This window comes from Gallus gallus, chromosome 6, assembly GCF_016699485.2.
Source record: "Gallus gallus isolate bGalGal1 chromosome 6, bGalGal1.mat.broiler.GRCg7b, whole genome shotgun sequence".
Lineage (NCBI taxonomy): Eukaryota > Metazoa > Chordata > Aves > Galliformes > Phasianidae > Gallus > Gallus gallus.
In genome coordinates this window covers 22,278,950-22,301,008 of record NC_052537.1, presented here as the reverse complement: position 1 = coordinate 22,301,008, position 22,059 = coordinate 22,278,950, and the positions used below count along the sequence as shown (strand labels likewise).

At 38.1% G+C, this 22,059-nt stretch overlaps 2 protein-coding genes, 1 long non-coding RNA gene and 1 other non-coding gene across 4 annotated transcripts in view; 1 reads left to right on the top strand and 3 right to left on the bottom strand.

Annotated features, from left to right (window-relative positions):
* The window catches only part of VENTX (VENT homeobox), a 49,129-nt gene that overhangs the window by 2,777 nt on the left and 24,293 nt on the right, over positions 1–22,059 (top strand). The window lies entirely within an intron of this gene.
* Positions 1,606–2,954, bottom strand: LOC101750658 (homeobox protein vex1-like). The gene is made up of 3 exons (XM_046942996.1): positions 2,880–2,954; positions 2,447–2,640; positions 1,606–2,059 (listed from the first exon to the last, which is right to left on the bottom strand). Exons 1-3 carry the CDS (start codon positions 2,914–2,916, stop codon positions 1,688–1,690), a joined length of 603 nt encoding a protein of 200 aa, XP_046798952.1. The 5' UTR covers positions 2,917–2,954; the 3' UTR covers positions 1,606–1,687.
* LOC121113371 lies at positions 11,690–13,123 on the bottom strand. The gene is made up of 3 exons (XR_005861036.2): positions 13,098–13,123; positions 12,400–12,603; positions 11,690–11,870 (listed from the first exon to the last, which is right to left on the bottom strand). It is a non-coding gene; the product is annotated as an uncharacterized LOC121113371 (long non-coding RNA).
* Positions 12,480–12,568, bottom strand: MIR202 (microRNA 202). Its single transcript, NR_031546.1, has one exon. It is a non-coding gene; the product is annotated as a microRNA 202 (primary transcript).

Sequence of the window (22,059 nt, the reverse complement as noted above, 5' to 3'; positions counted from 1 at the left end):
TAGCACGTTTATTTTAGAAATTAATGAAGTTTATTCAGTTCTTCTAAATGCATTAAAAAATAGATTGATTGCTGCAATGTAGTCTTAATTTTCCCCTTGTTGCCTTCCATACCAGTGACTGTGAGTTTTGATGTAACAGCCTGGGACCTCCTCACTTTTGAAATGATGTCTAAACCTGATGTGGTCTTAACACTAACAGGGGCAAGGCTGGCAGTAAACTTGCTGGTCATCAGGGGAAGCAGAGCCGAGAATTTACAGAGGGACTGATCCTGAGTCGCCGTGCTGCATTTTCTCTGGGTTGCCACAGCCTGTGTGCACAGTGGCAGATGAATGCATCTTTTGTCCCTTCAGCTCCTGGGCTACATCTAAGAGCAGAGTCCTGGTGGGCAGGGAGGAAAGAGGAGTGGGTGTGCTGAGATAGGGGATCTCCCTGAGTGATAAAGATGGGTTATTCCCCTTCCACCCCTGTAAGGTATGGGTGCTTCTTGACAGCATGGTTGGCAATTAGGGTTTGGGGTATTACACCGGAGGAAATAATCGGAACAGAAGGTAGGATTGTAGGTCAAAGTCTGTCTCCTATTCCTCACCATCCCTTGTTGTCTGCCAAGAACTGTAGATTCATCTTTGCTCTCCTCAACCCTGAAGCACAAGTGGTAGGGGTAGTGAAGAATGGCAGCATTGAACAATGGGGTTGTAGGCCATGTTTGTCAACTTCTTTTTATTCATAACCTCTACCTCAAAAGGAGATATTTTATTGTGATTTTTATTGGACCATGCAAAGTTATTTAGCTTTCAGCTAGCAATCAGGTTAGGATGGTCAAGGGCAAGAGAGACATAATCACACCTGCTGGTGTAGCTCTACACTGATGCAGGGTGTGCTTCTCACCACTCCCTACCTGCAGGCTTGAATCTGCCATTCCCTGTAAAGCTCGCTTGAGAATTTTAAGAAGCAGTCCAAAATGTACCTGATAGCAAGCCTAACACTGAGCTGCAGCTTGAAGTTACTAAAGCTGCCAAGTTCAGCTGAAGCTGTAGATGTAATAACTAACAAATATTTCATTTTTTGAGTGATGCAGTAGAACAAATCTTGGGAACAACTTGTGTGTTTTCAGCAGTAGATTTAAGTAACAAGGATATTTGGCACTGGCATCAAAAAGATGACTGACAACTAATCCCTTAGCATCTTCTGTTTTAATGCAGCCGCATAAAGGGGAGGTGAGTTCAAGGACTGTGCAAAATATTCAGATGAAGTACAATATTAAGCAAACTGTGTTTGGTCAGAGGACTGACACCTAGTGTGCCATTTTCATTTTGATTTGCTTGCTGTCATTGATGAGCTTTTCCTTAAAAACCCCTAGTCATGTACAACTAGCACTGTATTATATTTCCATGTATACAGTAACTACGTGACAAAATTACGGATAAATGTTCCCTTTTCCTAGTGAGGAGCCCCACCTGAATATAGGCTGTTTTCTGAAAACAAACTTTTGGAAAAGTGGTGTTTCAGAGAACTGAAGGCTGTAGAATTTTCAAGTCTTCCACTCTCAATATTTTACTTTGAGGTTGTTTCTTTTTAACATTGGGAAAAAAAAGAAGATAAAAAAATAAGCCATCCATATATTTAATATAACTAAATAAATAATTCCTCTTTAGATACTTGGCAGATTACAGATAATCTTTGGCGCTGTTAACAAGAAGGTAGGTAGGGCTGGAACCTCAGTCCTTTGTGGTCGTTGGTTAAAGTCACAGCTGGGATCACAGCTGAGTAGGCAGGCAGTGCTGGGCCAGGGGGAAGCAGCAAGGCTGTGCCTGGCAAAGCTGCCTGCGGGAGCTGAGCTGCAACAGGGGGCACCAGAAGGGCCGGGCCAGGCCCTGCCGGGTGTAGGGGAGTGCTGGGGTTAGAGGAGACACTGACATCCATCCCGTGAAGACAGCTGGGTGTCACCGTATCCGGGTAACAGTGGTAGGGCAGGAACAGGCCTGAGACAAGGGCTTCCACCCTGGCATCCTGTGTCTCGCGTTTAAATTTCATGCGGCGATTCTGAAACCAGGTTTTTATCTGGGGAAAAGAAAGGAAAAGTCAAGAACCACTCCACTCCATTTCACGCAGTGATGCACCCTGCAAGCAGCCCTGCTGTCTAACTAGCGGGATAGCAGCTACAAGACATGGGGCTGATAACGTTGCTCTGACAGTGCAGCGATTCGGCCCACCTGCAGCTCAGGTGCAGCAGGACTGATTCTGCTCTGAGGGGGATCCCGCAACGCCACCGCGTCTAGGCATCGTTTTAAGAGAGAAACGGCCAGAAATCTGGTATTTATGAGTCAGTACGAACCTATACAACCGTGCCAGCCGAAGCGAGGATGCCGACTCCCCGCAGTTCTGTGCGGCAGCGGGGCAGAGCCGGCCGCAGACCCACCCCTCCCCCCGGCCCCCACGCCCGCTCACCTGGCTCTGCGAGAGGTCCAGCGCCGCCGCCAACCGCCTCTTCTCGCTGGCGCCGATGTAGCGCTGCTCGCGGAAGCTCCGCTCGAGCTCCTGCAGCTGCACCGCCGAGAATTTGGTGCGGGGCCGCGCGCCGCCTCCCGCCTCCGCCTCGTGCGCGGGGCTGCGCCGCCGTGGGGCCGCTCGTACTGCGTGTGCTGCAGGAAGGGAGAGCGGCGTCGGAGGGGCGGTGACGCGGGCAGCGCCGCACGTGCCGCTGTCGTTCTCCCGACGGCCGCCAGCAGCGGTCCCGCCGCGCGCCCCGCACTCCCCCTGAGCTGTGCGGTTATCCCCGCCGCGGCTGCTCTGCGCCAACCACTCTACCGAGAAGCGGCCCTTCTCCATGACGGTGGGGCTCTCCTCGTTCTCTGAAACCGTCCCGGCGCTGGGGACAAACATTTAAAGCACCTTCCGCGGCGTAGTTCGCCGAGCATCAAATGAGGCCGAGAACAAAGGACCCCGTTGAGAGGCCTTTAATCTCCCTCTCAGGTGATTGTTATATCCGCCTAATCTCTGAGCGCCGCAGTTAGCGGGGCTCAAGGCTGCCTGACCTGGCGCCAAGTTCAGCCCTGAGTCACCCCTGGCCGTGCAGCGCTGATAACTGCATCGCGGCCTGCGCTGGCCGTTATGCCCCCGACTCCCACCACATTGCGAATTTCAGTCTTTATCTCCCTAGGACGAAGGACGAGGATTCGGAAGGGGCTGGTGACAATGGACAGAGGGCTCTTTTGTGAGAGCTAACCCCAGATTTGGAGCTCTTCTTGCCCGCTTGGAGGAGTCCTCTTGCTTTTCTATCAGCAAAGCGATCTGAGGTATGAATAAGTACTCCTTGGGCTTAGAAATAAGGGAAAAAATAAGGAGTTCTGGTATTTCTCCATGATGCCCATAAGCAATGTGCTGCTCTTTGTCAGCTCAGGGTGTGTTGATGCTGTTTGAACTTGGAGCTTTTCATTGCTGCCCATGAGGCTGAGGGCTGAGATAAGGGCTTTCTCTGTGCTCTGAAGTGTACGGTGCAGTTGCTGACCTGTGTTTGTGCAGTATCCGAATCTTAAAGAAGTTTTTGCAGAGGGAAGAGTCGCAAGTAGATTGCAGGGGCGTTAGCACGGCAGTTTGTTAGGTGTTTGGTTAGAAGTCAAGGTGGGAAGTTCTCTGCCCTCCAATAAGGAGTAGGACGAGCTAATTCTTATGAATTCATTTAAAACCAAGATTGGGTAGTGAAATTATGCTTCAGGATGTTGGACAGGACGAGAAAGGCTGAGGAACCGACCCGCTGGCTTGAAATATGTCCGTTCGTGTCTGAAAATATCTCCTTTCCCCACACCCCATGAAATGTGTGCATTTCAAAGTAAACAGTTCTGATGTTTTTATAAAGTAGATCAAAGAAGGGGAGTGCAAAATCTGTTCAGAGGCAGTCTGTTCGAGGATGATTCAGATAAGGGTGAGAAAAGAACCTCTTTTACGGTCTGAAGTGGGCTTGGGATGGCACAGTCCTTATCCTCTGCAAACACGGGCTAACACATTTACAGGTTGTTTCAGTAAACAGCCGCCACTGCTTGAGTTTATACAGCCAGAGATAATGAACTAGCTTTCACACAGAGCCGAACGTGTTTGAGACATCATGTTAATTCGGAGACTTCAAAGAAATCCGTGTCACGACGAAGTATTTGCAGTGAGCTGGCAAAGGTCAAATAATGCCACCCTTCGGGCCGTTTTCCTTTAAGGCTGTCTATATTTTCTGAGGCAATCGTGGTTTTCTTTTTCCTCTCATAAAATGCAGCAGGAATTACGTGCCCTTTTGTTTAGAGTGCTGAAACCCGACCCGACGTTTTTAGAAGCTGCCTTGAGTATGCTTCATACATATGTCCGCAGATCTTTTGTTCTCCTTGTTAATGACAAGAGTTCTCTTGAATGTCAAGTTGGGCGCTTTGTTTCTCTCCCTCTCTCTCTTTTTTTAAAGAGGTTCCCCACCCACAGCAATCTCTGACTTTTAATCACTACCGAGATGCAAGTTACAACTTATATCTGTCCTTTTTAATGAAGAAAAACAAACAAAACCCAGAGAAATTTGGAGGAGGAGACTGTTGCTAAGTCTTCTTTGATGACAATGAGTCATAAGTACGTTCAGAATGATTTGTCTGAAATGGACCGTTACAGACAGGCTCCTAGTCCTATAAACAACTATAGAATTATAAGCATGTAATAAATCAATTAATCGTAAACATGCATGTTTGAATCTACTAATCAGAGAGTTTACTGTATAGAGAGAAGACCTTACGGTGCTGGTTAAAAACCTGCACATTAGTCTTGGAAACAATGAGTTTTGTTTGGAAAAATTATAAAGAAATAGTCAACTTCTTAAGTGAATCATTACAGTGCATTTAGTGTTACAGATAACATCTAATCAGAAGGAGCAGTAAAACATCATTCCTTTAAGTTATTGTTTCTACTTGTTAATTATTATTGTGCTGATGCTAGTAGGTGAACAACAAAGGGGAGTTCCGCTATGATGGTGGCTCTAAAATTTGCATTTTATTGTCAATGCGGGGCTTAGTGTGCTTTGTTTTATTTCCGTAGTGATTGATGCTATTTATTTATTTATTTATTTATTTATTTATTTTACCCGGCCAGATTGGAAGAATTGCCCTCACAGCTTTTGGGAGAAAAGCTTTAATTAGTTTCAAAAGGCACAGGATGTCAATATATTATTTTTGTAGTTATTACGTGAATTTTCTGATCCATGAAAGGATGAAAGGCTTCTGATGCTTCCTTTTTTTTTTTTTTTTTTTTTTTTTTTTTAATTCTTGAGACCAAATCACTTAAGAAAACCTTTATGTAATTTGCACTTCAGAAGCTAGGAGTAGATGTTTCCCCCTTGTCCAGTGTATACTGAAAACCAAATATCTTTTTGGAGAAGAGGGGAAAAAGTAATCTCAGATTTTCCAGCTGTTCTTAATGAAGCCTCACACAGATTTGGGTCATTATTACTCTGAGAACTGCGGCTGAGGATAATGCAATTGCTTTTAAAGTAATACAAGTATTTTTAATTTATAGTTGTAAGTAGAACAACATAGACGTACTGTGCTGCTTCTTAGATAATACAACATATCGGAAACGTTGTTTTTTGCCTTGGTATAATTGTTAGCAAAAGACCATGTTCTAACATGAGGTGGCTGTAATGGCTGTCCTTGTTTTAAGTACTGGCCCATTTCTTGTAAACAGAAGTGAGGTCATAACGTCGAAGCTTTATTGAGATATCATGTGACTCCCCTATAAAAGATGTTTGGTGTTCTCCTATGTTATAATCTCAGTGTTAAAACAAAATAAGAAACTAAATCAAACAATCTTTGTTGTTGTTCAACACCATCGTTTGTCTGTAATATCTTTCTGCCATTTGATACTGCTGTTGATATTACACTTTTTTTTTTTCCTCTTCATCTGCAGAACAAAACTAAACAAGGACTTCAGCAAAACTAGAATAGGGCACACATGTGGCCATGGAAGTTATAAACATGAGAATGACTCATGTTTTAAGAGACTAATGTTGTTCATGCTTTGTGTGTTATGACAGTGGTTTAACTGAGGTGCAGATTGTAGTTTAAAGCACCCCTCACACCCTTCAAAGGATTCTGATGGAGTAATTGCAAGGCTGTAAGTGAACACCACGTGAGGGCAATTACAGTTTAAAGGGTCATTGCTGCGTCTTTTTACTTAGCAATTATCAGTAGATACTGTGATGAAACACCTATCTGGTCTTTCATTGATTGTTAGCCCTTTCTATGATTACCTAGACGATGGAAAACACAATGACCTGTTTCTTATAGGCTAGAGAGGTGTACTGGAGGAGTAACTGCTCCACATCTTAGGCTGTGAAATAATGATAACCTTTCATGACTGAGTTTTCTGTTTTCTTTTGGTTATTTCAGCACACTGTCTTACACTAATTAATGTGTTTTAGTTGTTGCATCAGTTGTAAAGAAAAGCAGTAGTTGTTCAGCATTGGTTTGGTTATAGAAAATATTAACATGTAGAAGCTGGGTTTTTTGTCAGTATGGTAGCACTGAAGGTATCTACATTATGAGGTGCACCGAGGATTAATTCAGTCATTTGAAAAAATTCTAAGGACACTCATTCTTTTCTACCTTGAATGAAGGATACACTCAGCTAAAGACATGTTTTCAGTAGAACTGGCAGCTACTCTACTGCTGAAGGGAGATATCTCCCTTACCTACATACATTTTCCTATGTGCTCTTCTGATCTGTCAAAGAGTCTGCTTAGGTTTTCAGCTAGTAATAAACAACTGGGAAAGAAAGAATTAGGTGCCTTTTTAACAACTGTGAGAGCTAAACCCAAAAGTCTGGATGAGCTCCATAGCATGTACAGAGGAATGTTGGGACTGTGGAAGAGGAAGAAATGGGATGATTCCTATTAGTAGTGAACGCTATTGTTTTTTTTGATAGATGAACAGTTTTTACATTCAGGAGGTCAGTATAGCTGTTCGTTTTGTCCAGATGGAGAAACTAAGATAAGAAGTACTTTGTTTACAGTCAAAGTGGTGACATTCAGGGTTATATTTAAGTAAAATAGTTTTGTTGGAAATTGATACGTTACCTAGCTATATTCATGTTTACATGGAAGGATTCTATAAAACTATGTAATTAAAATTGTAGATTTAACTCACTGTCAGTGACATTCATCCTTTAATTAACTATCAGCATTTAGTTTTCATACAAGCTAAATGCATCTAATTCCTAGTGATCAAAGATAATCCTTTCCATTTCAACCCATCTGCCTCCTATGTATGGAATTGTTCATCTTACACAAAATTTTGCCATTTCAGGAAACAGAGCTGTCAAAAACGTATTAATCTAGGGAGTACTGCTTTTGCTAACGGGTAATCAACTAGCTTCTGTAGGATCATCTCTCAGAAAGTTTGTGAAACATTTAAAGAAGCTCTCTGAAACATCATCTCCACATTTAGGTATGCTCAGAATAGCAGGTAAAATTATTATGAGTTACTTAAAAAGAAAGAAGAACTTGAACTAAAGTATATACAGCATATACAGTATATACATTTTTGTGTATTGCGGAAAAATATTTTGGATCTATACTTACATTTTTTTTTTGAAGTAGTGTTCTAAAGGCAACGTTTAGAATTCTCAGCTACTTCTTCCCCAAGAGAGTGGTCAGGAACTGGCACAGGCTGCCCGGAGAGGTGGTGGAGACACCATCCCTGGAGGTGTTCAAGAAATGTTTAGATGTTGTAGTGAGGGACATGGTTTAGTGGGAAATATTGGTGATAGGTGGATGGTTGGACTGGATAATCTTGGAGGCCTTTTCCAACCTTGGTGATTCTATAATAATGTATGGCTTGATATTTGAATTTCTAGAATGACTGTATTTTGTAGGTCTGATGTGCAGATGCATATTTAACACAATGGTAATTAAATCACGATTTTTTTTTTTTTTGAGGACAATTTTCACTTCATATCTTTCTCTTTGCCAACTGAACACTGATTAGATTAGTTTGACTTTATAGCATGTTTTCTATCCTTTGCTGCTGTACTTCAAAATGAATGATGCTTGCTTGCATTGCGAAGGACCTTTTATGACTGCCCTGAATTACATCACTCACACTACACACTTAGCACTTAAGCACTTCACAGTACTTAAAGCAGAATCTGCTAATGGGCTAAACACACGTTATTTACTACATATAACTGTAATTCAGCAATAGTTAAGTAATAGCTTAGTTTTAACAGCGCATTGTGGTCCTGTAAAGGGATAGTCTGTTACTGCTTTCAAGCTTCCTTTGACACTGGGTGATGTTTTTCTTATGTAAGGGCTATCGTGTAATAATGGAAAAAAATAATCAAAATAATCAAACACTACTTATTTGGAATTAAAATTGAAATAGTGCTTGATCTGAATTTAAACCTGCCCCCTCCCCTGACATATTCTGAGATCAAAAATTAAACAAATATTCTTGCATTAAAAAAAAAAAAACCTTACAAAAGAAGTTTGATCTTGACAGAAGAAATAAGTTGTCAGAAGTTGTTTGATATATCATTACCATTTCTTTGTTGTGAGATTTTTCCTTTCTACTTTCCCTTCACATGCTGAACACCTTTCTAATCCTATGGCTGGCAGAGCTTTGATCCTGTAGAATGAAGGAGTACACTTAAAGGGGAAAACCAATATATAGAACTAGGAACACTGAGCTCAGACTGCATTGTAGTACACGTGTCTTATGACATGGAATTAAGTTTGTACAAACAATTCCACATTTTGTTTTTGTTTAAAACTTTTTAGCTCTTAGTAGATTGCTTAATAATTTTAAAGATTTGTTAAGAACAAGACAAAACAAAAAACGCAACAACAACAAAACAAAGTGGGCGTGTATCAAAGCTCACTACATTTTGGTAATGGGAATAATTACTGTTATTCTGAGTTCTGTAGGGGGCTGTGTTATGGAAACAGCAACTTCATAAAAAGAAGAGGGCAGAAACAACATGATGGCCAAGAGTCTTCCCTCCCTTGTCTCCTCATATGCTCCTCAAAAGCCCCGTCCTTTATTTCCTGCATTTGTGCTTTCATAAGCCCGATCTTTCCTGGCTTGACGTGCTGTTTTTTACATTCCTCGCTTCTCATATTACAGCTGCTTCCTTCTTCCCGTACCTACCCGGGAACTGTCAGCAGGGGGAGCGCTGAGAACGCGGCAGAGACGCTCTGCTCTATGGGCTGCGGAGTGCTGCCCGGCCTGTGCTCTTTGCATCTGGAGCATGCTGTGACAGAGAGAAAAAATACTGAGTTCTCACCGTGTTGTCTATGGGCCGCGTGAAGTCTAGTTGTTATGACTTAACTTTTAGAGCGGAATGCATGTGGGACTTTTGAAAGTGAGATAAATTTTCAAGAGGCAAAGAATACACGTAATACTTCTTTATGTATGTTGAGTCCAGGTGTTAAGAATAGGAAGAATTAGAGTTCATCAATTAAATTGCTACACCATGTGTTTGTTGCAGTAAAAAAATAGATTAGCCCCAAACTGAGATATAATCGGTAGGATGTTGTAGTAGGCCTTTTTCCCTCTGTACATATGTGTAAAGATTCTCCCTTAGCTGCAGTTTTTCAGTGTAAATACAAAGTGAATAGAGAAAAAACAATAGGGAGTCATAGAAACTTCAAAAGTGTGCATGTAATACACGTTGTTACCAAATATGAGGCTTTGATTTCTGAAATAGACATTATTTCCCATCTTGTAAAACTGTTGCTTGCAGTGGTAATGAAAAACTTTATAATGAGTTTAATGTAGGCTGACTTCTGAGCGGGCTTTTGTTAGATTGTTTCTGATATATTAAAATGCTTCAGGTATTAAAAAAAAAAAAAAAAAGCCCCAAATGTTTATCAGTATCTCCCATTCCTGTATATGTAAAATGTAGAAGGGGAGAAGGGACAAATAAATAAATGGTTATTTATAATTTGGAAAATATGCAAAAGAGCTAAATATTTTTTTTAAAAATATATTAAGTGTTCATACAGGTATCATGCTACATAGAATAACTTTAACTACAGTATTATGCTCTATGATTTAACCTTTTGTTTATGTGCTGTATATTTGGTGTCATTAGCTGTGTCACATATTTATTGGCAGTTCAAAATTGCGTGGCTGAAGTGATTTTCATGTGTAGAAATGATGCATAGCATGTAGTCCTGCAAGGAACAGGTTGCCCAAGGAGGTTGTGGATGCCCCTTCCCTGGAGGTATTCAGGGCCAGGCTGGATGTGACCGGGCAGTCTGGTCTGGTGGTTGGCGACCCTGCACATAGCAGGGGGCTTGAAACTAGATGATCATTGTTGTCCTTTTCAACCCAGGCCGTTCTATGATTCTGTGATTTGTTTGTCCTTACCGAGTGATTTATCTTGGTATCAGGAATGTGCCTACATTTGCACTGTTTACTGAACTGATAATTTTGGTAATTTATTTTTGTAGATTTATAAATAGTTTCCAATTTTAAACTCTTCTCTGCTGTTATTTGCTTGTACATCTCGTTTCAGAATTGGGACTTACAGTATTTTAAATTAGTTTCAAGTTTCACATCTAAGTACAAGATGATACTATAAATTTATGCATAATATATCTACTAAAATCCAGTTAAAAATCAATGCAACTTAGAATATTGAAACAAATCTTGTTTCTGATGAGATAAAATGACAAAAAAAAAAAATCTATTACACATTACAGAATAGAGAGGAATATCTGTACAGCATATTAGAGTGAAGCCTGGCATGATTACACTCCAGTCATTGTGAGGAAAAATGTTAGTGTTTATTATAATGCAATTAAAGGTTATTTTGGGGGATTTTTAAAAATATAACTCCATTTAAAAATACATATATAATATTCTTATCATGTTTCTGCTGATAGGAAACTACCCCAGCTCTGTGGAGAAAAATTGAGCATAAAATTACTTTTAAACCATAAACAAGTGAATTGTATTAGTTTCCTTCTTTTACTGGAGGTAGATTTGAAATGATCTAGAATAATAAATAATCAAAAGACTATTAGTCCTTTGCAACTCAGTGATTCCCTCTTCATGGAGCTGATACAGTATCAGTGTTCACCATGGTATTGGCTAATACCTTGTCTTTTATTTTGGCATCAGATATTTTATATTCTTATCTGTAAATGGAGGTAGTATATTCAAACTTCCCCCTCTACCCTCCTTCCCTTCCCTTCCCCTTTCCTCCCCCCCCCCCTCCCCCCCAAGATTCTGTTTCTGGAAGGTTTATAGTTTACATTTATATATTATATGAGATGTATTTGAGGTAAAATGTATGCTTTATAATGCAATTTAATGTTTTATTTTATGCTTAGATTTAAGTTACATGATGCTTTTTCATCCCCCTGTTTATTTATAATTTATCTTGTTTTATGTGCCTTTTTTCCACCTTTGTATGTAGTAATTCTGCAGGTTTGAATTGATTCTAGTTAGAAGATTTAGTATTTATTTGAAAAAAAAAGCCTTCCATTCTTTAGAAGTGAGATAAGGAATATTAAACCATCTTAAAATATTTATTTCATCTAGAACAATATGGCACAATAATAAGCAAGTAAAATGGCTGGTAGTGTGTGTAGTGTTACTTTCTCTATGCATGGAGTTTTGCAAACCTTGTTAGAATTTGTGGTATAGGGTAACACAAACTTCTGAATAGTGTGTGAAACATTTAGGTTTTTATTTGACACGCAGTATATTCAGTTACAGGGTTCCATAATATTTTTCACAGAACTGATGTGATACATCACTTTTTAGACTAAAGAAAAGCAATTGAACAGAAATATAATAAAATGTTAACAGGAAAACAAAAATCTCCAGTTCCTCTTCAAAGACACCTGTGGATAAAAGAGAAGAAAAAAATTAGTATACTTATTACTTGATTTATTATCTACCAGGTGTCTGTTTTAACAAGTAAGAATTTACAAACTGGCATAATATGTGGTACTTAGAATCTCATAAGATCGAGTCCTAAGAACAACTAGTAAGTTGTAGACACCCAACCTGGATAACATTTGCATGCCTGAGCCTACGTGACTGAGCCTCTGTGCTCTGACTTGCTGTGCAGTCCATGAGGACTGTGTCCCAACAACCAAGAGAGGTTTGGTGTTGCACTTTCACAGTCTGTGACTCTGTTCCCTTTACTTTCAATTGAAGGTTTTTGGGAATAACTTCAGAAATTGTTTGTTAGTAATGCATTTACTTCAGATGGAACTGTTCACCAAGGAGTATGTTAAATATTTGGATAGATACTTAAAATACTATTCTCTCACAGCATTAAATCACAATGAATTACAAGTGAGATTAAATAATACCTCTACCTTGTGTTCATTTTTTGATGGTGAAGTGAGAGTTGCATAAACTAACCTTTCATTTGCTTGTCTGTCCATTTTCTCCACATGTTTCAATAGTCACCTCAATGGTGCTGTTTGGAATGAATGGCGGAGTACCTCAGTCGCCCCATTTTCCCATGCTCTATGCCTCTTTAGATCAAACTCTCAAAGAAGTATATGCATAGGAAAAAGGAACAACGAGCCAAATCAAGATGTGGCGAGAGTATAAAGAATAAACCTGTAATAAAAAATGCATAGATTAATAGGAATTGAATGTTAATGTATTTTTTTTGCAGTGCATTTCCTTTTTTTTTTTTTTTTTTTTTATTCAGCACTACAGAGATGTTAAAAAATAGTCAAGGCTAGAACAGAGGTTAAAGCACGAAACAAATAGCTTTAATCCCTGGGGATCAACAAGGACTTCACAGTGTTTAGTAGGTTAAAAATTCATTGTAATTTCCTATTCTGGAATACATACAAGAAAAGGGAGCTCTCGGAAAGAAGAAATGTAGTCATTTTTGTAGCAGGGATCAGAGGCTGAATTACAAGTCTGTAAAAGTACATTGTCTTCATTTAATGAAGTCAGAACTGCTGCGCGGTATTTAAGACTTGGATTTAAAGGCTGCAAAAATATGTGTTAGAATTACCCACTGAATATATGAGAGGAGAAAAAAAGAGTTATATCTTACTAAATACTGTAAAATCAACTCAGAAAGCAAAAGAAAGACATACCTGGTTAGCTGTCTGATGCTGGAACTGCAATAGCTTCGTTTTCATGAGAATTTATGCCTTGCTCAAGACCTTGAAGAAATATGAACAATACGATGTAACTGTTTTCGTAAGTGATAATCGGTTTGCCCCTTGCCAAGGTCTTTGCTGCACCTGCAGATTGGGTGCGCAAAAAAGCACTGCTTTGTAAAACTTCTGAAAACTTGAGAAGTATCATTCATATGCTGGGGGAGGTAAAAAATGGGAGTGCAGCAGACAACAGGACTGATAGGAATAATTGAAGTGATGACTTGAAATGTGCGCTGAGAATGAAAATTTATCATCTGTGTTTTCTTTCACGTACGTCAATGGTTTGGAAAACGTAAATCTGGGAGAGGACTTCTTGTTCTGAAAGGCTGTGCTGCGTTTTCTGTCTACCACCCCCCCTCTTTCAGAGCAAAGTTTTTTTTTTTTTTTTTTTTTGAGAATCTCTATCAATGTCCTTCACTGAAATACAACTTTACTAGGGAGATATCAAGGCCTGTGTACAAGGCTTTCCTTTCCTTATCCTGGCACCAGTGAGGCTCCCTGCTGGATGCCAAGGCTGGGAAATATCTTTCACTGTATTTAATCCTATTTTCTTTTTTTTTAAACAAATTCTTCAATCATCTGCTTTCCAGGCACTGCCCTTCTTTTAGGATCTTTGTTATGATACAACACTTGATTGACTACGTAAAGGTTTTATGAATTAAGAGAAATCCGGAAAAATCAGCTAAAATTATTTGGACTTGATTCAGGTTAATTCAGAATACTTCAGTGCAAGATGTAGCAGCAGTGCTAGCTGTTACGTGCTAGTGACTATGTGTAAGTTTGGACAAAATTCGTTACATCTATCAGTGTTAGATAGATAGTCTTTTCATTTGACTCCTAGTCTTCATTCTGTAATCTCAGGTTCAGTTTGTTCATTTTCTGTAATGACAAACAATCATTGTGTTTGTGTGTACAGTGTCTTGGAATCAAAATGTATATATGTTTTTTTTTTTTTGGCAAATCTTTCCCTAGATTTTTACAAAAGATGCAATTGATTCTTTCAGTTTTTCTTCAGAGAGGGTCTGTGCTTCTGGACTGAAGCCATCCTATATGTGTTTCAAGGAATGTGCTTTGTGCTATGTAACACACAATTCTTGCTTCAGCTTTAATCAGTCAGTTATATCACTGGGAAAGAGAAACCTATCCCACACAAACATACAGGGTTTTCTGAGCAACTTTAGAAGATTGAGCACTGAATTGCTGGATCAGCAGCTGGCCCATAGGCAGCGCCTAATCATGAGTCCTAGGCCATCTAATGCAGAGTGAGCACATTAAGAAACATGAAATTATGTTTTGAAATAAGCCTGTACTCAAAGTTTTGATAAGGGCTGCATCCACAGAAGCCCTTAACGAAATCTGCAGTGAGGTCTGTCAATTCCATCAGTATGAATAAGAGTGGCTGTTCAGATGTGTTCTCACTGAGAGTAGTAAGATTCTTTACTTGTGTGTGAAGGAGCAGGCTCTTGATTTAATGTTGTTTTTTTTTTTTTTTCTGGTTTATAATTGGTATTACTGATTGGAAAAGTAGCTGGTACAGCCGATAGGTAGTTTAACAGTCTCTCAAGAACACAATGAAAGTGTATTTGATTTGGATTGCAGAATTAGACCTTTACCAAGTGATGCATTTTATTCTGAGAGATAAATAGACCAGGCATTTTTGAAGTTATAGGAAAAAAAAATGACAGGAACACATTTGTCAGTCTTCCTTTGGTGCTGAATACAAAGAGGTGATCTGATTCCTTTTAGCCTTGGTACATGATTTCTGAAACGTCCTCCGTTAAGGCATTTCTCTGACAGGAGGAATATCTACAGCTCCTATAAAATAGAGTAGCCTGAAATTCTAATGTGTCCGAGGGTTTATGTTGTCAATATTTTACAAATTTGATGTGTAATTTGGTATAATAAATGTTTGTATTTAATACCTTTTCCTATGAAAAGATCCATGCAAACTTCAGTTCATGCATATATGTGAGTAAAGCTGTGGATCATGGCTATAAGCTGATTGTTTTTTATTAATTATTTTCATTATTATTAAGTGCAGCTGAATTGTGCAGAATGATGTATTTTAGGGAATAGCTTTTGTTTCAGTGCTCTCTGAGCAGTTAATGAGACTTGAAATGCAAGCTACCTTGTAATCTACTTTTAAAATAGCAGACTTTAGTACTTGTAAAATCTGGAATGCTTTTTTTCATCAGCTTACACAAGAGTTCTCTCTTAGATTTTGTTTTTAATGATGCAAAAGGAAGTTTTTATTTCATTTATGGTGGTTGTGTGTGTGTATGTGTGTATTCTTACATAGACTTGCTTATGGGCCTCTGGATGTGTTTTTCATTTATTTGTTTTCCCCCTCTTTGGGCATGTATTATTTATAGGGCTTTTTGTAGAATCTTAACTCATAAGGTTCTGTGCTTTGTGGCAGCAAGGATGAAGTATATTGAAAAAAGTCTCACTTAAAACTTGATGTCAATGTATCCCCTAGAGAATAAAGATATCTCAGGGTTGGGGAGGGGAATTTTGCTACAGAGTTTGATAGAATATTGTCAAATCTACTTTTTCAGTCAGTAGTTTTGTATAAATTAAGACTGCCTGCAGTGATATAGATCTCTCTGGCTTTGAGTTGATTCTTGTAGCTCCCTAAAAATGTGGAAGTACTATACTGATTATGAATTAGAAATTAGAAATCAGCATTCATAATTTCTAATGTGAAGATCTGAATGTACAATGCCTTCTTATAGGTGAGGGCTGGCACAGGTTCCTACTTGCAACATAAGTTCTCAGTGGAACATGCAAGCAAAAGCTGATGAAAGTTTGTGCTGAGTTTTTCTTGCTGATTTTAAGTAAAATAGTAAGATATGTAGTATGCCAAGCAGGCAGGTCACGTTGTGCAGAGGTTTACTTCTAAAGGGAGTGACTAACAGGATAAAAAGAGTTCTGTGTTCCCGGACAGTGGGCTACTAGAACGTCTGTCTCGTAAATTCCTGGTATGTGAATTTTGGCCTGTCCGTATCTAGCTCCTCCACAGAGCCCAAACACTGGATTGTCAAGGATAAATCAAAGTCACTTCTGTTTGACTGTGCCTTTCCCATAATGAAATAAATTAATGTATCAGTTCTCCATTTATTATTGAGAGATGAGTAACGAACCCATTGTCATCACAAAAATATTATCATTGTCTTTTGAATGGTCTAATGCTGAAAATAACTGCAAATCTGGCATTTATACCTTGATATGTAAACTCTTCCCTTTCATGTTTGTGCAGCAAGTGTACTATTTTACAGTGAGTCAGGAAGTCATCATATATGGGGCAATGCTGGCTACTTTTTGACATCAATGTGTGATGTCTTATTTTTCTTATGGTAACAAATACTTTCATTTATTTCTATTTTGACTTTTTCAGTGAGGTCCCAAGAGAACAATATTCCTTCTTTAGCATTAGATAAAATACAAGCATTTGTTAATATGTTGCCCTAAGTCAGGCAAAACATCAGGTATAAGAAGATTATTTTGAAGATTTTTTCTTTTTAATTCTTTCCTGTTGTATAAAAGAGGAGCACCCTCTTTTTACTTTGAAGGCCTTTCATACATAATCAGCACCTATACCAGTCTCCCTTCATTCACTACTGAGAAGTCTGTGCTTCTGATGAATCAAAGATGACAAGGTTCAGTGCTACTTTTTCAAGTGAGATTCTCTGGCTTTCTACTTTACAAAACATTTTTACTTACACATTTAAAAGCTTTTGATTAGCTTTGTAGAAATCTTCTGTTATAATTCACCTTTTGCCACAGTACAATAACATGCTTGACAGGTTGCTGTGGGGCTGATTGCATTGCTCATGGTGCTAACTAATTAGTCAGAACGAATTTGTGATGCTAATTGTCTCATTGTTTTCACCCACTCCCTGTCATCTGTTTTTACTTAGCTATATGGAACAAGAATTCTTTATTCTCTAATGGGCGTAATGGAATACAGTCAGGGTCTGTGATTAGGGCTTTAATAATTATGATAATGATGAATTCCATTCAATGAAACTGGAGCTCTGCATTTCCCTGTGTATTTCTCACACAATAAATAAAAAAAGATAGGCCCTTAACAGTTTTGGTGGAGCTGCCAGGGTCTGTACAGACAAAACTGCTGAATTTAAATTATGGCCCAGTGAAGTTTATAAATTATGTAATATGACACACTAGGCTGGATTAATACATGTAATTAATCTGAGGTAAACATTACAATGGAAAACATAAATGTGCTGTAGATGTGCATGTTATTTATATCTGATGTTAGGCTTTGAAAGTTTACATGGTAACACTGCTCATGTTGAAGCTCTTAATGAATATAAATTATTTCACTATTCAGTGTCAGAAGTTTCAGATGCTTTGCTAGGATCAGGACCTTTGCTGTTAAATTTAGGAAAATATACTGAAAGCATAAAGGCAGGTGGTAAGTGATCCTTGCAAAAAATGCGTAAACTCTGATTATATAAGCAAGAGAGAATGAGATTTCTTGTTTGAAAATGTCAAGTTATAATTCTGTCACTATATAAATTCTAGTGTACTTTTTTTATCAAATTCTTTTAAGACGAAGGCCCAAGAACTGTGCTAAGATCATTGGAGCATAAGTATAAAAAAAATGCTATTAACATGAATTGTGATGGTCAGATATGTCAGAAAGAAAGTTTGCATTCTTTGTGTCTGAAAGAGTGAAGTTGGCAAGCATACTAACTACTAAAAGAATGCAATATCTGGTAGTTGACCTTCAAAATTCTTTTCCTGGGCCGAGTAGAAAGTTGATTGTTTGCAAACTGTAGGAAAAAAAAAATGAAACTAAACTGAAATAAATTTATATTCAGAGATCTGTTCAGCATTCACTAAAATCAAACTGGGTCTGCAAATCAAAGCAGAAACTGAACCTAACGGAGTCATTAGAAATTCAACACAGCTAATACTATTTCTGTTTTGTAAGTAAGGTTTTACACCTGAGCATTTTCAACTTCCACTCTGTAGTTATTAACTCAAAGGAAAATTTTTCTACCTCTCATTGTCCTTGATGCTCTTTTTGCGAACAGTATCTCACTCTTGGATATTTTGATGTCTTTCCTTTCCTTTCTTCCCCAAGTATGAGTTTTACTTTATTTTTCTTTTTTTAATAAACACTGTTAAATTATACTTAGCTATGTGCTTGTAAGGATGGCCTATATTTAGAACTTGAACAAATGGAATTACAATGTCAAATAGATGGAACAGAACTGCTTTTGAACTGCAGATTGCTCTGTTTTACCAGGGTGCCAGCTCAGCTTTCTTAGTGGTGAAATAAAAACATCTGGGTACAATTTCACACAACAGGGCTGCCTTAATTTGAACTGTTATTGTCCTTTGAACAGTAAGTGTTGATGTTGGCCATTCTCTCCCTCACAAGTGGTATCTCTGAACTGAAATGTGGTGCTCTGTTATTCATATATTAATTGAATTCAGTCATCATATGCTGAAGTCTGCAAGATTCTTTTGCAGACAGGTGTTCTCCTAAGAATCAGTTGAGAAAACATGCTGAACAGCTCAATAGCTGGCAATACCTTTGTGAGCTCAGCAGGACAAGCAACTAGTTCCGCAGTTCCCTTAAAAAAAGCTATTGAGCATCTTTTAATATTTTGACTGGGGGAATAAGCTCCTCTAAGCCTTTTACAAGATGTATTCTGTCAGGTTCAGATCGGCAAAGTGGCTTTGGTTTATTAGCTTCCCTTATCTGAAGTGAATTTTCCTGTGTGAACTGATTGGGTCACTGAAACTCATTCAGTGATGAAGGTTTACGTTTATGTAACTCTCATTCCAAGTCCCTGCAGGCCTATTGCCCTCAAGGAAAAAGGTCATATTTAAGGCAGAGCACTGAGGGAGGTATCTGAACCATTAGCACCTGGTATTTCATTATGACGGAGCATGTGCACAGTTTGTAAAATTCTTCTCAATTTGTCTTTCAGATGACTTTATTGTTTTCGTTAATTTTACTTCATTAGTGCATTAACTGAATGCACTTGGACTCGGTACAGCATTGAAAGTTTAGTATGTTCAGTTCTAAACCTCACAGTTTGTGTTAGTGAAAGCATTGAGAAATATGCTATCAAAAGCATATCCTTACTTGGGTCAATTATAAATCTGCCTAAAGTTTTAGTATAGAGAATCTAGCAGTTTGCTGTTGCTTTGTTTTCTCTCAGAGTCAGTCACGTATTCCTGCTGATGGCCTTCAGTGTAACTGTCTGCAAGCAAGTTCAATTCACAGCCAGTTTCCACTGAAACATTGATTCAGTCACAGTAAAATGAAGAGTAAATTTCATCCAGGTCAGGAAGGTGTAGAGAAGAATAAAGGGAAATGAGGCCTCCTCATTTCAGTTAAAGCAGGGCTGTCTAGCTTGGCTGCAGAAACACACCCTTAAAGTATAAACAGTTAAAATAAGAGAATGTTTTTTTTTTTTTTAATGTCCTGTCTTGAGATGATGCAGCCAGTAACATCAGCTGCAGGTGTCTTGTTCATAGAAAACATTAGCAAGTACAGATCAGCTTCATTGTTATTTGCCTGAGGTTTTTGTTGCAGTGGTACAACTCCACAAAGATTACGGATTGCTGTATTGGGTAAATCTTTATAAAAGAGTGCATTTCAAATGTGTGTGGAAAAATACAATGCATGGATTTCTTTGACCTTTCAGTATGTGGATTGTTTCACAAGATTTCAAGTTTTTGAAACATTTGGATATTTTTTTCTTTTCTTTTCCTAAGTATTCTACATACATACATATATATATATATATATATATATATATATATATATGTATATATTTGAGGAAAAACAATGATTTCATTTGTGCAGAAGGATTTGCTTTACTGATTTTTATTTTAATACTACAATGTAATTTGGTACTTATTAATTGGGAAGCTCCTGATTTGAGGAATTATTCAGTAAACTGTTTCCCTGAATGTGTTTAGGAAGCACACTGAAACAAGGTGTTAGCCCTAAATGTAAAGTAATGCATCTCCTAAAGAGTAAATTCTCACCTGCTGTGGGTAAGGACTTGTGAGCTGACACTGTTGATTCGCAACAGCAGGACAGTTTGTGCTATGCAAGCATACTACGTACTGAATTGAAATCAATTTTTTACTGTTTGTGACCTTGTTCAAACCTAAAAAATGGGTATTAATAAGAGGGATTTCTGAGCATTGAGTCTTTTACATAAGTCTAAATCTATTCATTTTTGGCAATAGCTAAACTATCCTTGTCTAAAAAGCACCATGCCCCTCAAGTTCAAAAGTTTTACAGGTTTATGCTTAGAAGATCTACTTCAGTAGAACCTCTAAGGAAAACCTCTTGGTAGATATGATCTGGGAAAACAGACAAAACAACAAAGACTCACCAACAGCACAAAATAAAACAATGAAAATCTTTAAGACTTATACAGTTAATTGATATTTTAATGTTCTGACATTGTGATATATTTCAACCTGTTGTACGGTGAGTGGCAAATATTTTTCATCAAGTTCAAGCAAATCTTCTCCAAATTTAATTAATTACTCAGAAAATGAAAGGTACAGCTGCTGCTTCTACATTGTTGTTGCTGAAGGCATACAGCGTTCTCAGCAATCTCTCTGACAAGAAGTATCCTAAATGTTTTTTTTTACATCCTTTGAAGTATCAATGTTACCTTTTGAATTTGTCTGTCTGATATATTGCTAACAGCAGCCTTGGTGGGGAAAAAACAAAAACTTTGCTTACTTACTGATATCAAATAAGCTGGGAGAGAAATTAGTGAGGAGACAGAATTATCTTTTTCCCCTGCCGGAGGGAGTAACAGCAAAATTAACCTTGAAAACTGTTTGGAGAGCATTCTTGTGAAAGCAGGATGACACACTGTTTAAGTTATGGCTATGAGGAGGTCAGGAGTTCTGGACAAACTGCAAGAAGAAACATTTTATTTAGCAAGGTTAAAGCAATGCTGCAGCAGGCCTCTTTTTGCTATGATTTCTGAGTGCAAATACAGCACCTTCTCACTTTCTGTGGCCTGCGCAGAGGACTTGTTAAAAATTCTTGTGTTGTTCACCTTTCTTCTTAAAAGTGAGAGTTCAATCATGTTTCTTATTTGAACATGTAAAATAAATATGGTACAGGAACTGTAGTCAGGCCTAAATTCTTACCTCTGCCTCAGGCTCAGCATTAGATTGATCTCAAAGATTAAATAATTGAGTGTGGTAAGAATGATACTCTAACTCATTTGATGTATCCGAGGAACTTTATTTTCTTCTTGTAGCAACCTGCTGGAAAACTATTTGCTATGTATTCTGTGCACTATGGCTGGGGCTTATGTTTCAGGTCATGAAACGTTGTTAATATTCTTAGGTCGGCAGGAAATACTAACAAACCTATTTGCTGTAGACTGCTTGCTAGTTCTTGATGATTGCAATTTTAATATAGACTTCTAAGCTGATTTTAAGATTTTTTAATTTTTTTTACTCCTATCCCTTCAAAAATAGTGCATCTCACAGTATAATTTTGATGCCTTCATTACATGTTAAGATCTTAGTTATCCCATAACATTATTTAAACTGAGTTATACTAAAACCAAAACTGAAAAGTGCCTTGAAGCATTGCATCTGTACTGTCAAAATAAAGAATTTAAACAAGGACGAGCTAAATTTGAACAAAGCTTGACTGTTAAAATAGCTTTTGCTATGAGAAAAATATTCCTATTATATGTTGGTTATCCCATGGTAACTAGCACAAAATAATTACATGTAGATATGACTACCTAAGGTTTATTTGTCTGAGGTAAATTACTGATGTAAGCATAAGGTTGAAGTTAATCTGATAATTTATGTGAAAAGTATAAATAACCATGTAAATAACCAGCTTGTGACAAAA